Below are 27517 nucleotides of genomic sequence, written 5' to 3' on the forward strand. Positions count from 1 at the left end.
CAGCTTGACAAGAGTATTAAGATACTTCGATCAGATCGAGGTGGAGAATACCTTAGCCATGAGTTTTGTGACTATCTAGCTGAGTGTGAGATTCTATCCCAACTCACTCCTCCTGGAACACTACAGTGGAATGGTGTATCCGAAAGGAGAAATCGTACCCTATTAGATATGGTACAATCTATGATGAGTCACACAGATCTTCCGACATTCCTTTGGGGCTATGCTCTAGATACGGTAGCTTTTATACTCAACCGAGTTCCATCCAAGGCCATGATAAAGACACCATATAGGATATGGATTGGGAGAGATGCCCAGGTGTCTTTTATAAGGATTTGGGGTTGTGAGGCTTACGTTAGACGTCAAGTCTCAGATAAATTAGGACCCAAATCCGACAAGTGCTACTTTATTGGATATCCCAAGGAGACTAAGGGATATTACTTTTACATTCCCAGTCAGCACAAGGTAGTTGTGGCAAAGACTGGGGTCTTTCTAGAAAGAGACTTTGTTTCTAGAAAGACTAGTGGGAGTACGTTCGATCTTGAATAAGTTCAAGATGCGGACCATAGCACTGAAGCCTCGATGGAAATTGAACTGGAACCACAAAGTGTTGTGGATGATGTTGTTCCACAAGGAGTTGAGGGACAACAACCAGTTCAAGTAGACATACCTCTTCGCAGGTCTGATAGGGTACGTCGTCAGCCTGAGAGATACTCATTTCTCTTGTCTGACCATGATGACATTGTGTTCATAGAGGATGAGCCTACCACCTATCAGGACCAGATTTCGAGAAATGGCTAGAGGCCATGAGATCCGAGATGGAATCCATGTACACCAACCAAGTATGGACTTTGGTTGATCCACCTGAAGGGGTAAAACCCATTGGGTGTAAGTGGGTCTTTAAGAGAAAGACTGACATGGATGAACTTATCTATAAGGGTCGCTTGGTAGCTAAAGGTTTCAAGCAGATTCATGGTATTGACTATGATGAAACCTTTTCTCCAGTAGCGATGTTTAAGTCCATTCGGATCATGTTTGCTATTGCAGCATACCATGACTATGAGATATGGCAGATGGATGTCAAAACCGCGTTTCTGAATGGAAACCTACTCGAGGATGTGTACATGACACAACCTGAGAGTTTTGTAGATCCACAGCATACTAGCAGAGTATGCAAGCTGCATAGGTCCATTTATGGACTAAAGCAAGCTTCTCGGAGCTAGAATCTTCGATTCGATGATGCAATCAAACAGTTTGGTTTCATCAAGAACGAAGATGAGCCTTGTGTCTATAAGAAGGTTGTAGGGGACATAGTTGTCTTCGTCATATTGTATGTGGATGACATACTACTCATTGGGAAGGACATCCCTTTGCTTCAGTCTGTCAAGACCTGGCTAGGGAGTTGCTTCTCAATGAAGGACTTAGGTGAGGCATCCCGCATTCTAGGGATACAGATCTATAGAGATAGATCTAAGAGATTGCTTGGCCTAAGTCAGAGTGCATATATTGACAAGGTACTCCTACGGTTTGCCATGCAGAACTCCAAGAAGGAATTTCTGCCGATGTCACATGGCGTGAGTCTTTCGAAGACTCAAGGTCCCTCTTCTAGAGAGGAGAGAGACCGCATGGATCAGATCTCTTATGCCTCAGCCATAGGATCTATCATGTACGCCATGCTATGTACTCGACCTGATGTCTCGTATGCTTTGAGCATGACGAGCAGATACCAGTCAGATCCAGCTGAAAGTCACTGGATAGCGGTCAAGAATATTCTTAAGTACTTGAGAAGGACTAAAGAATATTTCTTGATATATAGAGGCGATGACGAGCTAGCTGTAAAGGGTTACAGTGATGCCAGCTTCCAGACTGATCAGGATGATTATCGATCGCAGTCAGGGTTCATGTTTTGCATTAATGGTGGTACTATGAACTGGAAGAGTTCGAAGTAGGACACAGTCACTGATTCTATGACAGAGGCCGAGTACATTGCTGCATCAGAGGCAGCAAAGGAGGCAGTTTGGATCCCAAGTTCATCACTGAACTTGGGGTGGTTCCTAGTATCGCTGACCCTATTGAGCTCTATTGTGACAACAATGGAGCTATAGCACAGGCTAAGGAACCTCGCTCACACTAGCGGACCAAACACATACTACGGCGCTTCCATCTCATTCGAGAGATTATCAAGAGAGGAGATGTGAAGATTTGCAGAGTACCTACAGAGGCTAACATCGCAGATCCCTTGACCAAGGCTTTGGCACAGAGGAAGCATGATGATCACACTAGGTTATTGGGGCTTAGAGCCTACACTGATTGGCACTAGTGCTAGTGGGAGATTGTTAGTTAGAGCCCTAGAGCCAATCATTTCATGATTGTATTATGGACTTGTTGTATCATATTCTTATATAAATAAAGGAATTTGTTTTTGGTTATTATACTTACTTGTATTGGTGCCAAATAAACTAAGTATAATAGCGTCCTTGAGTAGAAGGTTTTCACCTATATCAATCGGTTAGTTGAACCGATAGTGAGATGATATAGGGAACGCTACTCTTAATCATTTCTAGTCAAGTATTAACATTCAGGGACAATGTTAATGCAATAAGACTAGCATGTAGGTCAACTCGATGACTTGATCTCACAAGTCATGGATATAGAGATATCAAGTTGACACATGGGTATGCATTGGAGAATGTATACTGAATGACCCGCCATAAGAAAGTATCATGGATCGTTATATGAGTGTCATATACTTTCTCATGTGACTATTAGTATGACTACTAGTCCTTGGACCTGAAGTCACCATGGATCCCTATATAAGGAGTTATGTACTTTGGTTTCGTCAAACGTCACCCGTAACTGGGTGGACTATAAAGACGAAAAATGATTTTAAGTATTACGCTGTAATATGTGATGTAGAGGATCTATCTCCTTCCATTAGGGTTAGCAGCGAGAGAGGGCGTGACACGAAGTGCATGGCCATGCCCAAATGAGTCAATATGAGATATTGAGCTCATTTGATTTAGTGAGTCTACTTGGAGATCAAGATTTAGGTTGGTCAGAGGATGACACGGTCTATGCCGCACATTGATCAATCTAAATGTCTAGGATAGAAGGACACTTGTCATATATTGTGAGGAGTCATAATTAGTAGTCACAAGGTGATGTTGGATCTCAACATTCTTGTAACTTGGGTAGTAATGATGTGTTGCTAGATACCGCTCATTACTTATGCTCCTAAATGGGTTTAGGGGCATTGCCAACGTTACAAGAACCTATAGGGTCACACACTAAGGATAATTAGATGGATATTAGGTTCATATGATGAACCAAGAGGATTAGATTCATGTGATGAATCAAATTGGATTAAGAGTAATCCTAATTGGGCTAATTGAGTTGGACTCAAGTTGATTCATGTGTTCAATGAGTCTAATTTAGATTATGACTCATTGAATCAATTTAATTAAATAAATTAGATTTATTATATTAAATTGGCTTGAATTAAATGGTTGGATTATATCAACTATGAGAGAGATTAAGTCAAGTTTGACTTGACTTGAGAGGAAGATGAAGAGTCAAGTTTGACTTGACTTTATGCCACCTCATTGGTGAGTTGACATTGAGTGGGCCAATGATGATGCTCCACATCATCATGGTTGCTTAAGTGGGATGCCACCTCATGGGAGTTACCAAGAGTTGTAACTCTTGGCATTCCATGGAGGTTACAACTCCTCTTAATGTGGCCGGCCACATCAATTGCATGGTGAGTTTTCATTTGTGAACTAACTCTCATCTTCTTCCTTGCTCCTCTTCTTACTCTCCCTCTCCTCATCTTGCCTAGACCTTCTTGGAGTGATAGCACACTCTAAGGCTCTCTCTCCATCGAGTTGTTCGTGTGGATACGCATAGAGAGTTGTCTACCTTGACAACTTGAGATCCGGCACCTTGGACGAGCTGGATTCGCGAAAGGCACGCATCAAGGGTAAAACTCGTACTCTATGTTGGGACCAAATATGGAGCTAGAGGGGGGCTGAATAGCTCCGCGCGATCTCGTGCTCGTCGTTGCTTGCCTCTTGCGATGATGTGCAGCGGTAATACAAGAAAACAAACACACAACGCTAACTCTAGGGATTTTACTTGGTATCCACCTCACAAGAGGTGACTAATCCAAGGATCCACACACTCACGCATCCTCCACTATGAAACACACTCCTCTACAGTAACTACCGAAGGCGGAGAAGCTCTTACAAACTCTCAATACAAGAAGAAAGGAAAGGATATGAAATACAAGCAAAAGCTTACAATAAACCCTAACCCTAACTTCTCTTCTTGCTTTTGATCCGCCTCTTGACTTGGAAGAACCTCCCAGAATCTTCAAGAACTGGCGATCTGAACTTGAGAGAGAGCTGTGGAGTCGCTGGTGAAGATCGGAGATGAATCGTGTAAGCACTTCTGAAGGAAACGCTCGCCTGCAGCTAAATACGACGCCAACGGTCGGATCCCGATCGATTGGATTGCTCCCAATCGATCGGGGAGGCTTTGGATCGATCAACCGATCGATCCAGAGTGCCTCTGTGCTCTCTGGAATAGCCTGGATCGATTGGCTGATCGATCCAGGGGTTATCGCGCACAAACATCAGCTCCCAATCGATCCACTGATCGATTGGGACCTCTGGATCGATCCACGGATCGATCCAAAGGGGTTCTGTTCGTGGGGACTCACCCGATCGATCAGCTGATCGATTGGGCATGATCCAATCGATCGACTGATCGATCCAGATCTGCTGAATCAATCGACTGATCGATCCAGATCTGCTGGATCAATCGACTGATCAATCCAGATCTTGGTTTTTGCCCAAAATCAAGTCCAAAGCCCCCTAAATCAACATCTAGTCAACCATGATTTGTTGGTATATAAAACCTAGCATCCGGCCACCCTTGACCAGCTAGGACTCTCTCACCAAGTGTCTGGTCAATCCCTTTGACCTACTTGGACTTTTCTCCTCTTGCTAAGTATCCGGTCAATCCCTTTGACCTTCTTGGACTTTCACTAGACGTCTAGTCAACCTTCACCCATCTGGATTTCCTCGTGCCTAGCTTCACTCACCAGGACTTCCACCTGGCTTCACTCACCAGGATTTTCCTTCTGCCTAACTTCACTCACTAGGTCTTCTCATCTGCCTGGCTTCACTCACCAGGACTTTCACCTAGCTTCACTCACTAGGGTTTCCTTCTACCTAGCTTCACTCACTAGGGTTTCCTTCTGCCTGGCTTCACTCACCAGGACTTTCACCTAGCTTCACTCACTAGGGTTTCCTTCTGCCTGGCTTCACTCACCAGGACATTCACCTAGCTTCACTCACTAAGATTTTCAGTCAAGTATCCAGTCAACCTTGACCTACTTGACTCTTCTTCACAATCTCCCCACATGAACAATTACACCTGCAATGTTCATGTGTTGTCTACAAGTATTGTCAAACATCGAAACCAAATCATCAAGACTCGAGCTTAACTCACTTCAAGCCCAGTCAAACAGGTCAACCTTGACCTAGGGAATATTGCACCAACAATCTCCCCCTTTTTGATGTTTGACAATACCACATGTTAAGTTAGGAAATTAAGCTAATCCCATAGCCTCAACTCCCTTCATGCCAATATCTGAATGATGGTTCCCTCCATTCTTCTCCTTTTCTAGAGAGCAAACTCCCCCTTTAGGTACTGAAGGCCTAACTTAACCATGCATTCTCCCCCTATTGGCACACATCATAAACATGCCCCCCATCTTTGGGCACACATCAACCACAACCTCTTCCCCTGAAGAGTTGCTTATCGTTGTTCACAACTTCACTCGTTGTGATCAACATGATAATAAAGATCTTATACCCTTCATTATCATCAATGCTCACTCTTGAGCATTAACCACTTGAATAACCCAAATGAAGGTCACATACCCTTCATTTTTTTTAATCAAATGCTCATCCATGAGCAAACTCCACTTAAACAATGAGGATATCCACTCCCCATTAATTTCAATGCCCAACCTTGAGCATTTTTTCTAAAAGAATGTTAACCACCTCCCAAGGTGTATGAAAAATAATTTTATGTCCTTAAAAAGTACCTCCCCCTAAAGACATGGTCGTACCTTCTGTCATTGCACCAACAATGACTTGGAATTCCTAAACCTTTAGGAAACCCAAATTTAGAAGTTTAGAGGGTCAAATGTTCAAAATTTGAAGCAACCCTCGACCTAAACTTTAATTTAGTCTTTCTTAACCAATCCATCCTTGTTTTCAACATGAAAACACCCTTTTTATGTATACAAATGTATTTTGATGGGTTTGGAATGGTTACCTAGACTAAACTTGGTTTGGAATGCTGAAATCAGGCTTTCCCAGCGAAAATCAGCTTCCTCAATCGATTGGAGTTGGGTCCCAATCGATTGAACTGCCTTGAATCGATCCACTGATCGATTCAGCCAGTCTGGATCAATCGACTGATCGATTCAGCGAGCTTTTGCTCATGAGAATGGCCTTCTCAATCGATTGGCTGATCGATTGAGGCACTCCAATCGATCGGGTGATCGATTGGAGTTCTGATAGTTGTTGAAATTCTATTTCAGTCAACTTCAGAAACCCCTAGAAAATTCTACAAAAATCCAAAAATCATGAAAATTTGTGTAAACATTATTTAGAACATATATTATTATGAAAAAAATAATTTTATAAGAAAATACTTCATATTTTCCAAGATTGACACAAACTAGAGAACTTGCAAAAATTTTAGTGTTTTCTTCTAGTTTGTGTCTAACTATTCAATGGTGATTACTATCAAAAGATAGCCTTCACCAATGTTTTCCAAAATATATTCAAAAACATTTTCAAAATCAATATCCCACCATGTTCCTTGAGCATAATGCACATGACTTGTACATTAGCTTTCCCAATGATGGGAAAACACATACCTATGTGTTTTGATGAACTTAGAACTCAAAAGAATGCACTAAATCAACATCTTGAGTTTTGTTCATCATCCTAACATCTCACTTGTATCTAATGTGCACTAAACCACATACAAGTCACCTTATAAGTGTTTGTGAGATGTAAAGTTTGGTTTTGTCCTAATATAGGGATCATGCATATCTATCTAGGCATTTTTGAATTATAGACATCCACCAAGGATGTTACTTGTTAATTAATGCCATTAGTCCTTAATAAACAAGGAATTAAAATGATGCATGATGACGTTATGGCATACATCAAAAATAAATAATTTTCAAAAGAAAATTTCTTATAACTATATGATGTATGGATGACATGACATGATATTTTTGTGTTTTTCATAATAGGGCACGAGTGCAAACACAAATAAATAAATATGATGTCATGGCATTTGATGGGCAAGCAAAGCATGGTAAGTTAGCATAGATAAAATACCTAGATTACCTACCTAAGTATTCTTAACCCTTAGCTAACTTAAAAATTTAAACCCTAGATTGCCCACTATTTCCCAAGAAAATGTCAAAAACCAAATTGGACATTTCTTTTGCTTTTCCTAATTTGTGCCAATTTAAATTAAGTATATTCATCAAATTTTGACACAATTTACTCTTTTTAAAGAGTGATCAATTGAGTTAAGGCTTAAATTTACCTTTAACTTCCTAGGAACATACCAAAATCCCAACTGGGTAGTTCTTATGATTTTCTCAAATTGTGTCATTTAAAATTTCATCTAATTTCTCAAAATATGACATATTTTACTCTTTCCAAGAGTAAACCCCTTTATCCTTTTCATTTTCAAAGGTTAATAATAACCTTGAAAATGCTCCTTGAGTGTCAACTTCATCATGATTGGGTTGACTACCCTTTCACTTAGAGTTGACACTCTCTAACCCATCTATGGGGTAGAGAAGATGCTCCTAGGAACCCAAAACCTATTGATGCTCCTTAGATGCTCTAGGTACTCACTAGGGATAACTTCCCTAGTTACCTTCCTAGTGACCTTGTTTGGCTTCTTAGAAGCCTTGGTCACATTTTCTAGGTCAACCCTAGGGATTGCTTCCCTTGTGACCTTCTTTGTGACTTTCTTGGACTTCTTAGAAGTCTTAGTCACATTTGTTGCAAAAATACTCTTATGAATAACCTCCCTAGTATTCTTGACTTGACCACTAGACCTAGGGTTTGTTCCATAACTATATGGAACTCTATGGTAAGTAGGTACATCCTTTTTGGTTTTAGGTTTGTATCCCAAACCTCTATGACCCTTGGATGACCCTTATTGTTCTAAACCTAGATTTTGCTCATTTTGCCCTTTAAGGAGATTTTCCATCCTTTTTAGGGTCTTTTCTAGTTTGTCAAGTCTTGATCTCAAGACTTGATTTTCCATCACCAAGTCCTTAGTTTTTGGTTTTCCATTAAGTCCATGAGCATTTTTGTTTCTAGGCTTGTAGCTAAAATCCTTAGAGTTCTTGTCTAAAATTTCATCTACCTTCCTAACCCTAGGTGTAGTAGTTTTAGCATGGAGAGCCATGTGTGTTTCCTTAATGCTGTCATGCTCTCTATTTTTATGGTAAATAGCATTAAAATGATAAAGACTTGACTTAGCATGCTTTTTACCATTGTTCAAGGGAGTAGGCTTAATAAATGATACCTTTCTTTTTACCTTGGAGACTCCCCCTTGAGGTGTTCTTCCTCCTTGAGCCTTGACCGCCTTCTTCCCCTTGGGACATTGACTCCGGTAATGCCCCTTTTGATTGCACAAAAAGCACACAATGTACTCCTTGCTCTTCTTTATTCTGGGAGTGGTCTCCTTAGGCTTCTCCTTGCCCTTTTGTGCCACTTGGCCCTTCTTCTTGGCCAATTTAGGGCATTTACTCTTGTAATGCCCATGTTCCCTACATTCAAAGCATATGATATGATTTTTATTATTAAATGAACTATTTATACCTTCTTGTGTAGGGGTGGCTTCTTCTCCTTTGGATCCGGATGCGGAGGCTTCCTCTTGATCCGATGATGATTCTCCTCCAATAGATATATATGTCTTGATTTGTGGAGGTGGAAGCTTCTTCATCCTCTTCTCTTCTTGACCCGGATGTGGAGACTTCTCCTTCTACTTGATCCGGTGTCACCAAAAGTTGCTCCCCCTCAATCCTAGAGGTGGAGATTTCTTCATCTTCATCTTGTACATGGAACAAGGAGTATGCTCCCTCCTTGCCCTCTTCATTGCATCCCTTTGAAGATGAAGCTTCTTCTTTGACTTCTTCTTCGGAAGTTGAGCATCTCTCAACTTCGGAGTCCTCCTCTTGGTCTTGATCCAATGAGTCGCCCTCTTTGGATTCCTCTTGATTCGGTACAGTGGAGGGGATCTCATGGATTGATGCCAATTTGCTCCAAACCTCCTTGGCATCCTTGAACTCTCCAATTTTTCCAAGAATGTGGCTAGGCAATAGATTGACCAAAAGCTTAGTCACTTTATCATTGACCTCACATCTTTGGATTTGCTCTTGGCTCCATTTGCTTTTCTTGAGGACTTTGCCCTTTGAATTTCTTGGAGCCTCGAAGCCTTCCATTAGAGCAAACCATTGCTCTATCTTCACCATTAAGAAGTTTTCGATCCTTGATTTCCAAAGATCGAAGCTAGTAGATGTGTACGGTGGAGCCACCCTTGTGTCAAATCCAAGTCCATCTTGGAATTGCATCTTGAAGTTGAGATTCTTGAATTCTTTGACTTTGATGAATTTGCTCCAACTTCTTCACCCTCTAGCTTTGCTTGTTTTGTTTGCCCCTTCCGGCGATAATTCCGGTGAAGAGCAACCTGGCTCTGATACCACTTGTTGGGACCAAATATGGAGCTAGAGGGGGGGTGAATAGCTCCGCGCGATCTCGTGCTCGTCGTTGCTTGCCTCTTGCGATGATGTGCAGCGGAAATACAAGAAAACAAACACACAACGCTAACTCTAGGGATTTTACTTAGTATCCACCTCACAAGAGGTGACTAATCCAAGGATCCACACACTCACGCACCCTCCACTATGAAACGCACTCCTCTACGGTAACTACCGAAGGCGGAGAAGCCCTTACAAACTCTCAATACAAGAAGAAAGGAAAGGATATGAAATACAAGCAAAAGCTTACAATAAACCCTAACCCTAACTTCTCTTCTTACTTTTGATCCGCCTCTTGACTTGGAAGAACCTCCAAGAATCTTCAAGAACTGGCGATCTGAACTTGAGAGAGAGCTGTGGAGTCGCTGGCGAAGATCGGAGATGAATCGTGTAAGCACTGCTGAAGGAAACGCTCGCCTGCAGCTAAATACGACGCCAACGGTCGGATCTCGATCGATTGGATTGCTCCCAATCGATCGGGAAGGCTTTGGATCGATCAACCGATCGATCCAGAGTGCCTCTGTGCTCTCTGGAATAGCCTGGATCGATCGGTTGATCGATCCAGGGCTTATCGCGCACAAACATCAGCTCCCAATCAATCCACTGATCGATTGGGACCTTTGGATCGATCCACGGATCGATCCAAAGGGGTTCTATTCGTGGGGACTCACCCGATCGATCAGCTCATCGATTGGGCATGATCCAATCGATCGACTGATCGATCCAGATCTGCTGAATTGATCGACTGATCGATCCAGATCTGTTGGATCGATCAGCTGATCGATCCAGATTTGCTGAATCGATCGGCTGATCGATCCAGATCTGCTGGATCAATCGGCTGATCGATCCAGATCTTGGTTTTTGCCCAAAATCAAGTCCAAAGCCTCCTAAATCAACATCCAGTCAACCATGACTTGTTGGTACATAAAACCTAGCATCCGACCACCCTTGACCAGCTAGGACTCTCTCACCAAGTGTCTAGTCAATCCCTTTGACCTACTTGGACTTTTCTCCTCTTGCCAAGTATACGGTCAATTTCTTTGATCTACTTGGACTTTCACCAGACGTCTGGTCAACCTTGACCCATCTGGATTTCCCCGTGCCTGACTTCACTCACTAGGACTTCCACCTGGCTTCACTCACCAGGATTTCCCTTCTGCCTAGCTTCACTCACTAGGTCTTCTCATCTGCCTGGCTTCACTAACCAGGACTTTCACCTAGTTTTACTCACTAGGGTTTCCTTCTGCCTGGCTTCACTCACCAGAACTTTCACCTAGCTTCACTCACTAGGGTTTCCTTCTGCCTGGCTTCACTCACCAGGACTTTCACCTAGCTAGCTTCACTCACTAGGATTTTCAGTCAAGTATCCAGTCAACCTTGACCTACTTGACTCTCCTTCACAATCTCCCCACATGAACAATTGCACCTGCAATGTTCATGTGTTATCTACAAGTATTGTCAAACATCGAAACCAAATCATCAAGACTCGAGCTTGACTCATTTTGTGGGTTTTTGAGTTAAAGCAAATTTTATTTTAAAAATTTAGATGTTTTTATGTATATTAATATCATGTTTGTATGATAATGATGGAATATTGAGATAAAAGTGAAGAATTATAGGGAAAATAGCCCAAAAAAGTCGTTTTGAATCGGATTTTCGGGTTATATGGGTCGGGTTCGGGTTCGGCCCTAACCTTGACCTAGGGAATATTGCACCAACACTCTAATGTAGATCTAGAGTTTGTAAACTCGTACTCGTAGTTTTTCGAAATTTTATTTTTCGCACGGATCCGGTGGCGGAGGTTTCGGGATTTCCGCGACGCGAAAAAGCGGGTTTCGTGACCCGAAGAACCCAACATAGACAAAATCAACATATATAGTTTAGGTATATAAAACTTGTCAAGGTATTATATATACTAGCTAGTATTGTGTTTCCATAGACAGAATAAAATTAATTCTATTAATTGATTGATGCGGTTCCTGGGCATAATCTACAATCAATCTTCTGAATTAGCACGATTATACAGCACAGTATTTTCCTTCACTTGTTTGCCTTGGATATAATGTGAGCTTATCAGCAAAAAACTGGAAACTATGGATTCCTTTCCGGTGCAAATTCATTAAGTTTTTTGTTAGTTATTCAATTTATGCTAACTAATTATAGGGTGGCCGGCCAACCCCATGGAACAAACTACTTAAGTTGATGGTCCCCAAAGTTGGACGATTTCATTTTTTTTTTAACGATATGCAATTGCATCTTCTTAATAGCCTTGTGGCGTACATTTGGCAATGGGCGCTTGTTAAACTCGCATTACTAAAGAAAGATATCTGTGCTTTAACTTTTTTGCTAGCTTGTATGTTTGCACTCCTTTTCCTAAGCAAAGATAGAAAGATTGAAAATGATTCGTTGCTGGACACTGCACTTGTACCTGTATACCTTTAGCGGTGCCTCTCAATGGTGCCTTTTTCCCAATTCATTTTCGTTGCTGGACACTGCACTTGTACCTGTATACCTTTAGCGGTGCCTCTCAATGGTGCCTTTTTCCCAATTTGTGGGAATTTTTCTTAGTACCTCACGTTAGTCACCCACTTCAGATAATTACAAACTGCAATGGCGTCCACATTGAAAGTGGCAGACAGCATATGTTCTCGCTGAAGTCTCCCATAATATTCCCTGCACTGAACCAATTCGGTTATAGCTTATCACGTAGCGAGGGGAGTGCTCGTGCTGAATCGAACTGTGTCAGCTTCACGTGCCCTTAATTCCTTCTTATCCGCAGACGGCCATTAATATCCATGGCTGCCTGTCCCAATCAGCTTGCAACTCAAATTATCAAACGTGTTCTTGCTAGCAAAGTAATGGCACACTACAGACTACAGTCATGCATGATTGGCGACTGAGCCGCCGCACTCATGCGAACCATTGCACTACGGGTTACATTTCACATATTGGCCGACCATTAATGGCGAGAAATTAAAGTCAAAATATTCACTTTGATGATGCTTCGCTTCACTGCAATGTTTGCGTTCCAAGCAAAAAAACGAGGAACTTGGGCTGCTGTGGCTTCAAAGTTGTCCTAAATGACTTAGTCTTGGTCATTGCCAGCACTGTGACCTCTGCTCTCACAGGAAGGGCAGACGGTGAGGTTGACTGCAGCAGGGAAGCTCATGTGAGATGGTGTAGCTTTGATCAGAGTCTTTATCTGTTGTAGCTCTTTGTGCAGCCTCCGGTTCTCGTCGCTCAACTTCTGGCAGCGTTTCTTTAGGAACTCGCAGTCCACTTCCATCTGCTTCAGCTTAGTCCTGACATGTTCCACAACAGAGCTAATTCCCTCGCGCTTCTTTTCTTTTTATCACATTAAAATTGCATGGATTTAGAGACGAACCTTGCCCGTCTATTCTGAAACCATACTTCGATCTGCCGTGGCCGGAGACTGAGTTGCTCAGCCAGGGCATGCTTTTGCCTCTGAGCACGCACACCAGAGTAAACAATAAATCAAACTAGTGAGCGGCATGCAAATTGACCTGGAGTTTTATTAGTTACCGTATTTATGGTGCTGTGCTCCTTGAATCTGTTCTCTAACAGAGCAGACTGCTCCTTTGTGAGCCTAAGCTTCTTCCTCGCGCCAACGTCGTCGTCCTCGTCGCTTCCACCGCTGCGGAACGACGACAGCCTCTCCGCTTCCACCTCCTCGCATGCTATATCACGACTAACAGTTTCTTTCTTAACAGAGAAACCAACATCACTAGCTCCGAAGCTGTCGCTGAGGCTAAATGTGAAACAGGGCTCGGAGCACTCCTTGGCGCTCCTCCAGCTCCCGCCAATGCTCAGCTCGAGGGAAAGGCTGATGTCGCAGGCGCCCTCCTGGCTCATGGCCATGTTTAATTGCACGCTTCGCTGTCTCTCTGGTTTTCTATTTATATAGAGGGGTGAAGAAAACATGATGAAGTGGGGAAGACGATTTTTCCTGCAGAAAGAAAGGATTTTGCATCTGTTTTTGGACGTCGGCAAACTAGAGTACGACGGGGAAAAGATTCCATAGAGGACCGGCCACTCTTCGCATAAAGATGGCGTAAGAGGGTAAACCAAGACTTCGCAACACATCAAATTGAGCGTGTCATCATCGTTGCCCCCTCTTGCACAATACATACACAACCTTTGGTCGCACCTACCGTTCTCGCGGTGGCTGGCTGCTCATGATTTTATTTTTTTCTCAGCCTGCCCTTTTTCTAGTCAGCCTTCTACCGCTTTACACGTAAGCTCCAAACAGGAAGCTGATCAGTTCCTGGCGTTCGTCATCCTATCTTTCAATTTTTCTACCGCACTGTGCAAATGTGCAACATTGGGACCGAGAGACGGTGCGATTGCACACAAGGTCCGAGAGGGCAATGTGCTTGGTCTGTAAAGAAGAATAACTCGTGTTGACTGGCTCAATGTTATTCCTTTGAACTCTTGATGAAATTCCTAGGGCGCAGCGCAGTTGATACTCGAGATAGTTGGTTAATTTGGAACCCGTGGTGAACGCCAAATTCTCAAATCTGCTGAAATTTTTGGATGTCTCTATCAGAATAACATTTTTCTGCTTGGCAAGTAGTACATGGGGGAACTCTTTTTACATGTAGGCCTTGGCATCCCCTTTCTCCGTGTAGGCCTTGGCATCCCCTTTATCCGTGTTATTCCATATAATATTTAAAAGTGATTAAAAGTTTAGTATTGACTTAGACCTCTATAAAATTTAAGTACTACGCAAAAACGACATTCGCTTTGCTTATTCTAAGTTAATGAGTCGTATGTGAAACAAAGTCTGTAATTGAACAGGGGAGGTGATGAGAAAAACAAAAAGCAAATGAAAATGGAGCGGGGGGCGGTGGCGATAAGATGTTGATGCATGCGACTCATCATGCAACCAAAGAAGGAAAAAGTAGTAGGAATTAGGATTACAATTTTTCAGTGCAAAATTTCACCAAATATTCGAGAATAAATTCTCATGATGAGAATTTAAATACTTTTCTGACCTTGACGGTAGAGCGAGTCTTCCAGAAACTATCCAAGATTCTCTTGGGAAAAAAAAACTCCATGATCCTATGTAATATCCTTGGTGAGAAGGTTAATAATTCCGTTGAGGTGATGATTAAAATCAACAGGAAGTCGATTCTCGATTTTGTATCCTCCAGTTATTTTTATCAGCCTAGTACTGCATCGCTCCTGGATCAAAGTCATCCCCGGATCTAGGCAGCCCCGACTCCAAACAACTCGACTCCAAGCGACCCAACTCCATGTAGTCCCGACTCTAAGCAACCCCGTCTCCACGATGATCTCAATTCTGAATCACTCCAACTAATTGGAGTAGTACACTCGACTACTGGCAATGACAATTAAGGTGATAAGTTATTGTTTGTTGAAGATACGGACAACATAGTGTTGCTCCTCAAAGAACATGGTAATGCTAACCATTTAATCCGAGAATGGTGGGTAACATGACCATTTATTTCAAGGAACATGAGTAATGCTATCAGGGATGTCAAGACATGTAGAGTATAGTCGCAACTCTATAAAAGGTAGCTCGATCCTATGGGCATAGGTATGTGCACACACACATCCACAAATCCTAGACTATTATTCATCTTCCCCTTCTTTCTTCTTCCTCCACGTAAGACTTGTTTGAGCATCGAAGTGATTGTGCTGGGGAATCCCAAATCGTCATTCTATCCCTCTCTTTCAGTGCTCTCTCTCCAGGCTCCGACGGTGAACCCTACAAGCCCACGTTGCACCAAGGTAAATGATGATAACATCGATGCCAACTTATCAGTGGTTCATTCATAAGTGATCTCAGGCAGAGACAAATTGACATAATTTATGGGAACACTGAGTTAAGACATGAAGTGAGACGTTAGGATGGATGACACCGGAAGACCCAACGTCATCACTATGACAAAGGAAGATTTCGACAAATTGGTAGCTGTGATGGTGCAGGCAGTATTTGTTGGGAATATGCCCGTAAAACAGATATTTATTATTAATTGCTGAATTAAATAAAAGAAGTATTTATTTTATTGTTTGATTGTTTTATGCTTATTTGTATAAAAATGAATATCTGTATAAAATCCATAATATATTGATGTAACTATGATTTTAGTATATAAGATTGTTATATACAAGAGGATTAAAATCATAGATAATATATTTAAAATGTCCATGATTGATTAAAGTATGGATCTTTAATTGGAAATCATGAATGCAGTTTGCTGACATTATGAATATGATAGTCTTATCCGGACAATCAGTGTAATGACACTAAGCAGAGGCATTTTATATAATATGATTATATAGGACAAGGACCAGATGTGATTTAAGTGTCTATGTTTAAGTACCGTTACAAAGACTCGAATCAACATCGCTAAGATGATCATATGTAGATCAATCTAAATCCTGAGTTGTCATAGACTCCTTGTTTGTATTAACAAGTCTCTTGATTTGTTTGTTAAAACCTATTTTAAATAATAGGTGTAACACTTACATTTTGGAGACTCAGTTATACATTCAGCTGGGAATATGATTTATAGATACGGAATCCGTAACTTCCGAAAGGATGCTAAAATGGTTCTCTTGAGTGTTGATTCTAGCACTGAATAGTTTGAGCGCTCTAATTCATAATTAGATTATGAATTAACTATTCACTAGTGAATCAATGGTACTTAAGGTTTTAGATACAAATAGAGAGGTAAAACGGTAATTTCGCCTAGCTCTATTTGTGAACCATGAACGGAGGGTTGATCGACATGTAATGATTATATCAATGGACTGTTCAAATCTTTTGAGTAAATATGTTCCATAATTCTCAAGAGTTCAATTCCGGATTTTAGTGGAATAATCTCGGAATTAATAAATTAGATAATTAGTTAAAGAGCTTTAATTAATTGTATCTAAATTTATTGGAGCTTGAAATTATGGGTCCATGGTCCCCAAACCATCTTCGTATAATCATGATGGATACTCTTAAATAATTAATTTGATTAATTATTTATTCTCACAAAATTTATTAACTAATAAATTGTTTATTATTTTTACTAAAAGGAGATATTCTATTTGTAATTTGATTACGAATAAAATATAAAAGAGAGAGAAATCAAATATTCAGATATTCTATTTGTAATTTGATTACGAATAAAATATAAAAGAGAGAGAAATCAAATATACAGATATTCTATTTGTAATTTGATTATGAATAAAATATAAAAAAGAGAGAAATCAAATATTCAGATATTCTATTTGTAATTTGATTACAAATAAAATATAAAAGAGAGAGAAATCAAATATACAAATATTCTATTTGTGATTTGATTACGAATAAAATATAAAAGAGTGAAATCAAATATTTGGATATTCTATTTGTAATTTGATTACAAATAAAATATATATAAGAGAAAAATCAAGTATTTAGATATTCTATTTGTAATTTAATTACGAATAAAATATAAAAGAGAGAAATCAATATTTGTGAATATTATAAATTTTCTCTCACTTTATAATACACGTTCCCATTTTTTCTCTTCCACTTTTGTATACATGTTCCCCTCTTTTCTCTCCCACTCGATAATACATGTTTCCCTCTTTTTCTCCCATGTTCATAATACACACGTTCCCCTCTCTCCTTACTATAATATACATCTCTCTTTCTCTCTCGAACAAAAAAAAAGAAAGAATGAAAAAAGAGAATTTTTGGTGAAAAATTCTACAGTTCATTTTGTGAGAAAAGTTAAAAGAGTTAGCCCACACTTTTGTCCATCCGTTGATTCGAAGAATTGGAGAGGAAGATCGTGGCATTGGAAGAACTCCGGCAACCTGTGAAGAACTCTGGCGACCTGCAAATCTTAGGTGCGAACTCAAGGTAAAGATTCTATTTTGTAGAATTATAAAGAAAATATTATAATGTTTGCATGTTGAATTATAAGAGATTTTATAATTAAACAAGATCTTTTGTTCGATCTAAACAAAATTGTTTTGTTGTGAAAAATTTTAAAAGGCGTTTAATCTATTTTTCACACCTTCCGTTGCGCATCGAACAGTTAAATACCTACATATGGTATCAGAGCCAGGTTATTGAAAAACATTATGATATTTTATTTATATGAATGATCACATGATTTGTTCGATATTTGATTGAATGCCATGTATTATATATTTTTTAATGCATGATAGTGATTGGCTAATTTTATGACTCCGTTTGTTTCTGATTTTATTATTAAGATCAGGCTAAAATTATTTTCTTTAATTACCAAAGAGTTTGGATTTTATGGATGGATAATTTTCTAATTCCACCTTACACTTATTAGCCTAAAAGATCCACTGTTCTAGTATAAAATTGTTTTATTTAAACTAGTTGATATATTTAATAGTTTTGATAATTAATGCAATTATCAAAAGTTAAATATTTCGATTACTTCAGTGGACAAAATTGAATTATCCATTTTTAAATATTTAATAGTTTTGATAATTAATATAACTATCAAAAGTGAGATATAGTTTTGATAATTAATATAATCATAGGAATATAATTATTTTATTCGAAATAATTAATTTATTTAATAGTTTTGATAATTAATGTAATTATCGAAAGTTAAATAATTGGATTCAAAAGTTGATAAAATTAATTCAATTAGTTAATTTTATAATTTTGACAAAATAGTTCAAGGTCATGAACTATTAATTAGAGGTAATTAAAGATTACAATTTTAACTCAATTCCATATATTATTCAATGATGTTTTATGTTTATAATAGCAATATGTCATTTAGAATTAGATGGGTCTATTCTGTGCATTATAGCATACCGCATGTTGCATGTTGCAAACATCATGTATAATTGTAATTCATAAATTGTTTATGTTACAATTAATTAGAATTATTGAGAATTCTATAGACCTAGGTAATTATGACATAAGATGTCTAATTAATAATATGATTATTAAAATCTAGGATTAGTGGATAATTAGTTATCTAAGAAATTAAATAATGAGTAATTATTGGTCTCCTTCGTTGGTCTAGCACCGTGAGAGTTAGAATGGCGCCTCTTAACGCTTTGATTTCGTTACCCTACGGGTGGTGTCCGTTTTGATTTAATATCAAGGCTAGATCTCTGATGATAGAATTTTTAATGTATTTTAAGTTTGACCCACCCTTACGGCGGCACTCTTGAGTTAAGTCTAAAATTTGAAACGAAGGTTTTTACTCATAAAGATATGAGATCAAAATTGTTGATTATATCTTTGACCAAAATTTTTTTTTCCGGTAGTTAATATGTGTATGAATAAAAGTTATTTTGGTACACATATGTTAATCAAGAAGAGTCTTGGTTTGACTAAACAAGCAATGTGACCTTCCAAACGATGGCATCATTCTTCGTGGATAGTTGAATTATCGAAGGAATAGTATATGGGATTTTTGATTTTATCCTTGCATTCTTACATCATGTTTACTATTCCTAAATATATACATATGGATATTTTTTTTCAAACAATTTAATCATGCTATTTATTTGAATTCAGCAATAATGTCAATGGGAAATCCAATTATGTCTTTACTCGCAAACAATACTTTGACTGGGGAAAACTTTCCTAAGTGGAAAAGCAATATTAATATCGTGTTGGTTAGTGAGAACAATAGGTTTGTTCTTACAGAGGAATGCCCACCGGTACCACCTGCAAATGTCACTCGTGCTGTTAGAGAACTGTATGATCGTTGGATTGCGTCCAACAATAAGGCTAAGGCATATATGCTTGCGAGCATGTCTGATGCACTAAGAAGCAAGATGGAGCCCAAAGAGTGTGCTTTTGAGATCATGGAATCTCTGCAAGAAATGTTTGGGCAACAATCTGAGCAAGCTCGTCATGAGGCCACAAGAAAGTACACAAATGCTAGAATGATTCTTGGCACTCATGTTCGTGATCATGTCATGCAGATGACAAATTATTTTTCTGAGGCTGAGATGCATGGGGCTGTAATTGATGAGGGTACACAAGTGAGCATAATTTTGAATTCGCTCTCTAGTGACTTCATCCCGTTCACCAGCAACTATATTATGAATAAGCTGAATTATGGGATGACTCAGCTGCTGAATGAACTACAAACCTTTGAAGCTATCTTAGGGCTTGTGAAGAACAAGGCTGAAGCAAATATTGTTAATAAACCCAATTCTTCAAAAGGTTTGAAGAGAAAAATGGCTAAAGGTGGTAAATCTGGTGGTAAATTCAAAAAGACAAAGGATGGGTCTAAGAACAACAAAACCAGATGCAAGAAGGCCGAGAAGAAACCTAAAGGAAAATGTTTCCACTGCGGTGTAGATGAACACTGGAAAAGGAACTGTCCAAAATACCTCGCAGAGTTGAAGGAGAAGAAGAAAGGTAAATTTGATTTACTTGTCTTAGAAGCTTGTTTAGTAGAGGATGACTCCTCCTTCTGGATAGTTGATTCAGGAGCCACTAATCATGTTTGTTCTTCTATACAGCTACTTAGTTCTTTAAAGGAGCTTGCAGATGGGGAGTTGACACTTAGAGTTGGCAATGAGGCATTAGTTTCAGTCAAGGCAGTGGGAGTCACCCGCTTAAATTTTAAAAATAAATATTTAGTGTTGAACGATGTTTATTTTATTCCTGGATTTTGTAGGAATTTGATTTCTATTTCAAAATTGCATGAACAATTATTTGGTATTTCCTTTTATGAAAATGGAATTTCTATTTCAAGAAATGGTCTTGAAATTTGTCATGCAGGTATGAAAAATGGGTTATATGTCCTTAAGCCTTGTGAAAATTTATCATTAAATACTGAACTATTCAAAGTAGCTTATCCAAAATCTAACAAAAGGCAAAAGCTTGCAAATAGTGATGAAACATATCTATGGCACCTTAGGTTAGGTCATATCAATTTAGATAAGCTAAATAGACTAACAAAGGATGGTCCTTTGAGAGAGTTAATTGTTAACACTCTACCAGTTTGTGAATCTTGTCTAGAAGGGAAAATGACTAAAAGATCTTTCTTTTCGAAGGGCGAAAGGGCCAAAGAACCACTTGAGTTAGTGCATACTGATGTGTGTGGACCATTGAATGTCCACGCACGAGGAGGTTATGAATATTTCGTCACATTTATAGATGATTATTCGAGATATGGATATGTTTACCTAATGCAAAGGAAATCAGAAACTTTTGGAAAGTTTAAGGAGTTTCTAGCTGAAGCTGAAAAGCAATTAGGTAAATCACTAAAAATACTTCGATCAGATCGAGGAGGTGAGTACCTTGATACCGAGTTCAAGAATCACCTAATTGAGAAAGGGATTATATCCCATCTCTCGGCTCCTAGAACTCCGCAACAAAATGGTGTTGCCGAAAGAAGGAATCGAACTTTGTTAGATATGGTTAGATCCATGATGAGTTATGCCTCGCTACCTACATCTTTTTGGGGATACGCTTTACAAACAGCGATCTATATTTTGAATGTGGTAACATCAAAATCAGTCCCTAAGACCCCAATAGAAATGTGGAATGAGCGTAAACCTAGTTTCCGCCATTTTAGAATTTGGGGATGTCCAGCACATGTACTAAAAGGGAAATCTGAGAAATTGGAACCACGAACAGAAGTGTGTTTGTTTGTTGGCTACCCAAAAGGCACGAGAGGAGGTTTGTTTTTTAGCCCACAAGAAAAGAAAGTATTTGTATCAACACATGCTACTTTCCTTGAGAATGACTATATGACAAACTTCAAACCTCGAAGTAAAGTTGTACTCGAGGAATTGCTAAATGATCAGATCATTTCACAACCGATGATTGTTGAAGATAATAGGAAAGAAAAAGAAACCACTATTCCTAATCAGGAAAGTTTGGTACCTAGACGAAGTGGGAGAGTTGTTAGAACTCCTGCCCGCTACAGACAGGACGGTGAAACAAATATTGTTGTAGCCGATACCAATGATGATGATCCATCATCATATCAACATGCAATGAATGATCTTGATAAGGAAAAATGGCAAGAAGCCATGAACCAAGAAATAGAGTCAATGTACTCTAATTCGGTCTGGGAACTTGTAGATCCACCTGAAGATGTCAGGCCCATAGGATGTAAATGGATCTTCAAGAAAAAGAGAGGTGTGAATGGAGAAGTAGAGACTTTTAAAGCTAGACTAGTGGCAAAGGGTTATACCCAAAAGGAAGGAGTTGATTATGAAGAAACTTTCTCTCCGGTTGCCATGATAAAGTCTATCCGCATTCTCTTGTCCATTGCCACTTGTCTTGACTATGAGATTTGGCAAATGGATGTCAAGACAGCCTTTTTGAATGGTCTTCTTGAAGAAAGCATCTATATGGTGCAACCAGAAGGGTTCGTAGTTAAAGATCATGAGCAAAAAGTTTGCAAGCTACAAAGGTCCATTTACGGACTTAAGCAAGCATCTAGATCATGGAATCTTAGGTTTGATGAGATTATTAAGACCTATGGATTCCAACAAAATATTGATGAACCTTGTGTTTACAAGCTCATCAATGCTAAAAGTGTGGTTTTCTTAGCCCTTTACGTAGATGACATTTTACTCATTGGGAATGATATAAAAGTGTTATCTCATGTAAAGACTTGGTTGACTGAGCAATTCCAAATGAAAGATTTGGGAGAAGCAAGTTATGTTCTTGGGATCCAGATTATTCGGGATAGGAAGAATAAACTCCTAGCATTATCTCAAGCAACTTATATTGATAAGGTGCTCACACGTTTTTCGATGCAAAATTCCAAGAAAGGTCTCTTACCAACCCGACATGGAATTACTCTTTCGAAGGCACAATGTCCCAAAACATTGCAAGAGGAAGAGCATATGAGACGTATCCCATATGCATCAGCAGTGGGGAGCTTTATGTATGCTATGTTGTGCACTAGGCCTGATATTTGCTATGCAGTGGGAATGGTTAGTCGGTACCAGTCAAACCCAGGATTAGATCATTGGGTTGCAGTAAAACATATTCTCAAGTACCTACGAAGAACAAGAAACTATATGCTTGTCTATTCAGGAGGAGTCCTGAACCCCTTGGGATATACTGATTCTGATTTCCAGTCAGATAAGGACTCTCGAAAGTCGACGTCTGGATCAATATTTATTCTTGGTGGAGGAGCAGTTGTTTGGAGAAGCATTAAACAATCCAGCATAGCAGATTCTACCATGGAAGCAGAATATATAGCAGCTTGTGAAGCCGCTAAGGAATCGGTTTGGCTGAAAAAGTTCTACTCTGATATGGAAATAGTTCCAGATATGGATAAACCATTAACCCTGTATTGTGACAACAGTGGGGCTGTGGCAAATTCAAAAGAACCACGGAGTCATAAAAGAAGCAAGCACATAGAAAGAAAGTATCATCTCCTTAGGGAGATTGTACGTCGAGGAGATGTCGACGTTATGAAGATAGCGTCGAAAGAGAACCTTGCAGATCCGTTCACCAAGACATTACCTGAAAAAATGTTCATAGGTCACTTAGAGGGAATGGGTCTTAGAGATATGTCTCATTTGTTTTAGGTCAAGTGGGAGTTTGTTGGGAATATGCCCGTAAAACAGATATTTATTATTAATTGCTGAATTAAATAAAAGAAGTATTTATTTTATTGTTTGATTGTTTTATGCTTATTTGTATAAAAATGAATATCTGTATAAAATCCATAATATATTGATGTAACTATGATTTTAGTATATAAGATTGTTATATACAAGAGGATTAAAATCATAGATAATATATTTAAAATGTCCATGATTGATTAAAGTATGGATCTTTAATTGGAAATCATGAATGCAGTTTGCTGACATTATGAATATGATAGTCTTATCCGGACAATCAGTGTAATGACACTAAGCAGAGGCATTTTATATAATATGATTATATAGGACAAGGACCAGATGTGATTTAAGTGTCTATGTTTAAGTACCGTTACAAAGACTCGAATCAACATCGCTAAGATGATCATATGTAGATCAATCTAAATCCTGAGTTGTCATAGACTCCTTGTTTGTATTAACAAGTCTCTTGATTTGTTTGTTAAAACCTATTTTAAATAATAGGTGTAACACTTACATTTTGGAGACTCAGTTATACATTCAGCTGGGAATATGATTTATAGATACGGAATCCGTAACTTCCGAAAGGATGCTAAAATGGTTCTCTTGAGTGTTGATTCTAGCACTGAATAGTTTGAGCGCTCTAATTCATAATTAGATTATGAATTAACTATTCACTAGTGAATCAATGGTACTTAAGGTTTTAGATACAAATAGAGAGGTAAAACGGTAATTTCGCCTAGCTCTATTTGTGAACCATGAACGGAGGGTTGATCGACATGTAATGATTATATCAATGGACTGTTCAAATCTTTTGAGTAAATATGTTCCATAATTTTCAAGAGTTCAATTCCGGATTTTAGTGGAATAATCTCGGAATTAATAAATTAGATAATTAGTTAAAGAGCTTTAATTAATTGTATCTAAATTTATTGGAGCTTGAAATTATGGGTCCATGGTCCCCAAACCATCTTCGTATAATCATGATGGATACTCTTAAATAATTAATTTGATTAATTATTTATTCTCACAAAATTTATTAACTAATAAATTGTTTATTATTTTTACTAAAAGAAGATATTCTATTTGTAATTTGATTACGAATAAAATATAAAAGAGAGAGAAATCAAATATTCAGATATTCTATTTGTAATTTGATTACGAATAAAATATAAAAGAGAGAGAAATCAAATATACAGATATTCTATTTGTAATTTGATTATGAATAAAATATAAAAAAGAGAGAAATCAAATATTCCGATATTCTATTTGTAATTTGATTACAAATAAAATATAAAAGAGAGAGAAATCAAATATACAAATATTCTATTTGTGATTTGATTACGAATAAAATATAAAAGAGTGAAATCAAATATTTGGATATTCTATTTGTAATTTGATTACAAATAAAATATATATAAGAGAAAAATCAAGTATTTAGATATTCTATTTGTAATTTAATTACGAATAAAATATAAAAGAGAGAAATCAATATTTGTGAATATTATAAATTTTCTCTCTCACTTTATAATACACGTTCCCATTTTTTCTCTTCCACTTTTGTATACATGTTCCCCTCTTTTTTCTCCCACTCGATAATACATGTTTCCCTCTTTTTCTCCCATGTTCATAATACACACGTTCCCCTCTCTCCTTACTATAATATACATCTCTCTTTCTCTCTCGAACAAAAAAAAAGAAAGAATGAAAAAAGAGAATTTTTGGTGAAAAATTCTACAGTTCATTTTGTGAGAAAAGTTAAAAGAGTTAGCCCACACTTTTGTCCATCCGTTGATTCGAAGAATTGGAGAGGAAGATCGTGGCATTGGAAGAACTCCGGCAACCTGTGAAGAACTCTGGCGACCTGCAAATCTTAGGTGCGAACTCAAGGTAAAGATTCTATTTTGTAGAATTATAAAGAAAATATTATAATGTTTGCATGTTGAATTATAAGAGATTTTATAATTAAACAAGATCTTTTGTTCGATCTAAACAAAATTGTTTTGTTGTGAAAAATTTTAAAAGGTGTTTAATCTATTTTTCACACCTTCCGTTGCGCATCGAACAGTTAAATACCAACAGTATTGTCACACCCCGAGAGTATAATTGCCCACCAAATCGGGCAGTATCTCTAGTGACAATGTGAGAAATAGTTGTTACCAAACCAATTAAAGCCAACACAAACACCAATGCGATATAAAAATCACCAAGTTTTAAAAATGTTAATCATGTATATATGCATAAACATGTGAACATACTAACTAAATAAGCTACACTCAAACATTCGATATAGAAAGAAAACTGTAAATATAAGCAACGAAAAATAACCCAAACAACTCAAAAAGAAATCCAAACTCGAGTGGGATGAACAGCTATGACCTCTGAGTGACATGACACATCCTCTATTTGTTAACCTGAAAGTTAAAGGAAAAGCAAAGGATAGTGAGTACAACGACTCAGTTGGTATAAGAAAGATAGTTCATGAACTACATAGCGTAAGGAGATCAAAGAAAGCAATCTTAGTAATATTACTTACTAACCAAAGTAAGTCCACCAATATAATCATCTACTAATAAAAGTATAAACAACTACATAACCCTCCACTAACATGTTCAACCAGGTATAACCAGTAAATCAGAAGTACATACAGTATATCCAAAACCTGCATGAACAAATATATAATTAGCATATAGTAATTAAGCATATAACAAGCATTGATTGTCTAGTCCTATAAGCAGCCATAGTATATAAATAGTCCTTGTCCGCGGGAGAAATGTTCTACCACATATAGTTCGGTGGGGGGACAGGATAAGGTAGCTACTCAACTATTGATTGCGGGAGAAATATTTTACTATGGATGGTTCTGTGGGTAGACAGGATACATCCATAGATATCTAGCTACGGACTAGGGAGAAACACTCTACCATGGATGATCCAGTGAGGAGTCCAAATATATAAGTGGTCACTATCTGCGGAAGAAACATTCTACTACAAATAGTCGCGTGAACAGATAGGCTATATACATAGTTATCTAGTTATAGATTGTGAGTGAAACATGTTACCACGGATGGTCCTGTGGGCAATCAAGACATACAAATATACAAACCAATATTGACAAGTAAGCAGTATAATCATGTCCAAGAGTAAACTCTACTAATTACACTATGGTTTCATGATATCGTATGCATATAAACAAATCAAGCATGAAGAACAATGAGACTACATGAATATCAGATATACTAAAAATAAGGATAAGTAATAAAATATCAAACTAATGAACCAATATAGAGTAGAGTCAAGTTAAGCGAATACATACTGCCAAATCAATAAAATAAATCATGCACTAAGGACAAAAGTTTAAAAGAGTCAAAGAGAGAACTATCCACCTCAACTATAGAATATGCTGATAGTTTTCTAGTCAAAGGGTCTATCTCAAACCTGTATCTACAAATAAAGAATACAAAGAACTTAAAATTTTATTAATCAATAATCTGTTAGGGTCAATTTGTAGTTAGACAGGAGGGGGGGGGGGGGGGGGGAATAGCTCATAGTGTGTCGTTTGCTTGCTTCGTGATGATGATGTGCAGCGGAATACTCTCTAAACAAACTTACAATGCTAACACAAAGGATTTACTTAGTATCTAACTCAAGATGAGGTGACTAATCCAAGGATCTACACACACGACGCTCTCCACTAAGAAAAATATTCTTTCTCGGTAAGTACCGGAGGTGAAGAAACCTCATACAAGACTCTCACAACATACAACACAACGCAAGAAGAAAAATACAAGTACACGAAGGAAAAACCTCTTCTTGCTTGACCTAGTTGTAGCTGATTTACCTCTTGAACCTTGGAAGTGCAGCAACACTTGTCCCCAAGAGCTTCCAAGAACTGGCGGTGAGTGTCCGAGAAAATCGCGTGAGCTGGAGAAGAAGAGTTACGAAGATGAACGCTCACCACAGTTTTATACCTTGCGCTTCTAGGGCTCTCAATCGATTAGACTTACTCCCAATTGATTGTCACGTCAGATCAGCACGATCCCAGTCGTCCAAAACCTGCATCCTGCG

The 27517-nt window shown here is 38.3% G+C and overlaps 1 protein-coding gene across 1 annotated transcript; it reads right to left on the minus strand.

The window, feature by feature from the left end:
• Window positions 1-12472: 12472 nt before the first annotated feature.
• LOC122034506 (homeobox-leucine zipper protein HOX15-like) lies at window positions 12473-14290 on the minus strand. The gene is made up of 3 exons (XM_042593789.1): window positions 13418-14290; window positions 13260-13339; window positions 12473-13176 (listed from the first exon to the last, which is right to left on the minus strand). The coding sequence occupies exons 1-3, from the start codon at window positions 14021-14023 to the stop codon at window positions 12960-12962; spliced, it is 903 nt and encodes a 300-aa protein (XP_042449723.1). The 5' UTR covers window positions 14024-14290; the 3' UTR covers window positions 12473-12959.
• Window positions 14291-27517: the final 13227 nt, after the last annotated feature.

Source organism: Zingiber officinale, chromosome 11B (assembly GCF_018446385.1).
Source record: "Zingiber officinale cultivar Zhangliang chromosome 11B, Zo_v1.1, whole genome shotgun sequence".
In the NCBI taxonomy this organism is placed as follows: Eukaryota; Viridiplantae; Streptophyta; class Magnoliopsida; order Zingiberales; family Zingiberaceae; genus Zingiber; species Zingiber officinale.

Coding starts and splice junctions, on each gene's coding strand:
- LOC122034506 (XM_042593789.1), bottom strand. CDS start 14,023: ATGTATTGTGCAAGAGGGGGCAACGATGATGACACGCTCAATTTGATG. Junction 13,340..13,417: donor AGCACAGCACCATAAATACG/GTAACTAATAAA, acceptor GTGCGTGCTCAG/AGGCAAAAGCATGCCCTGGC. Junction 13,177..13,259: donor TTTCAGAATAGACGGGCAAG/GTTCGTCTCTAA, acceptor GGAACATGTCAG/GACTAAGCTGAAGCAGATGG.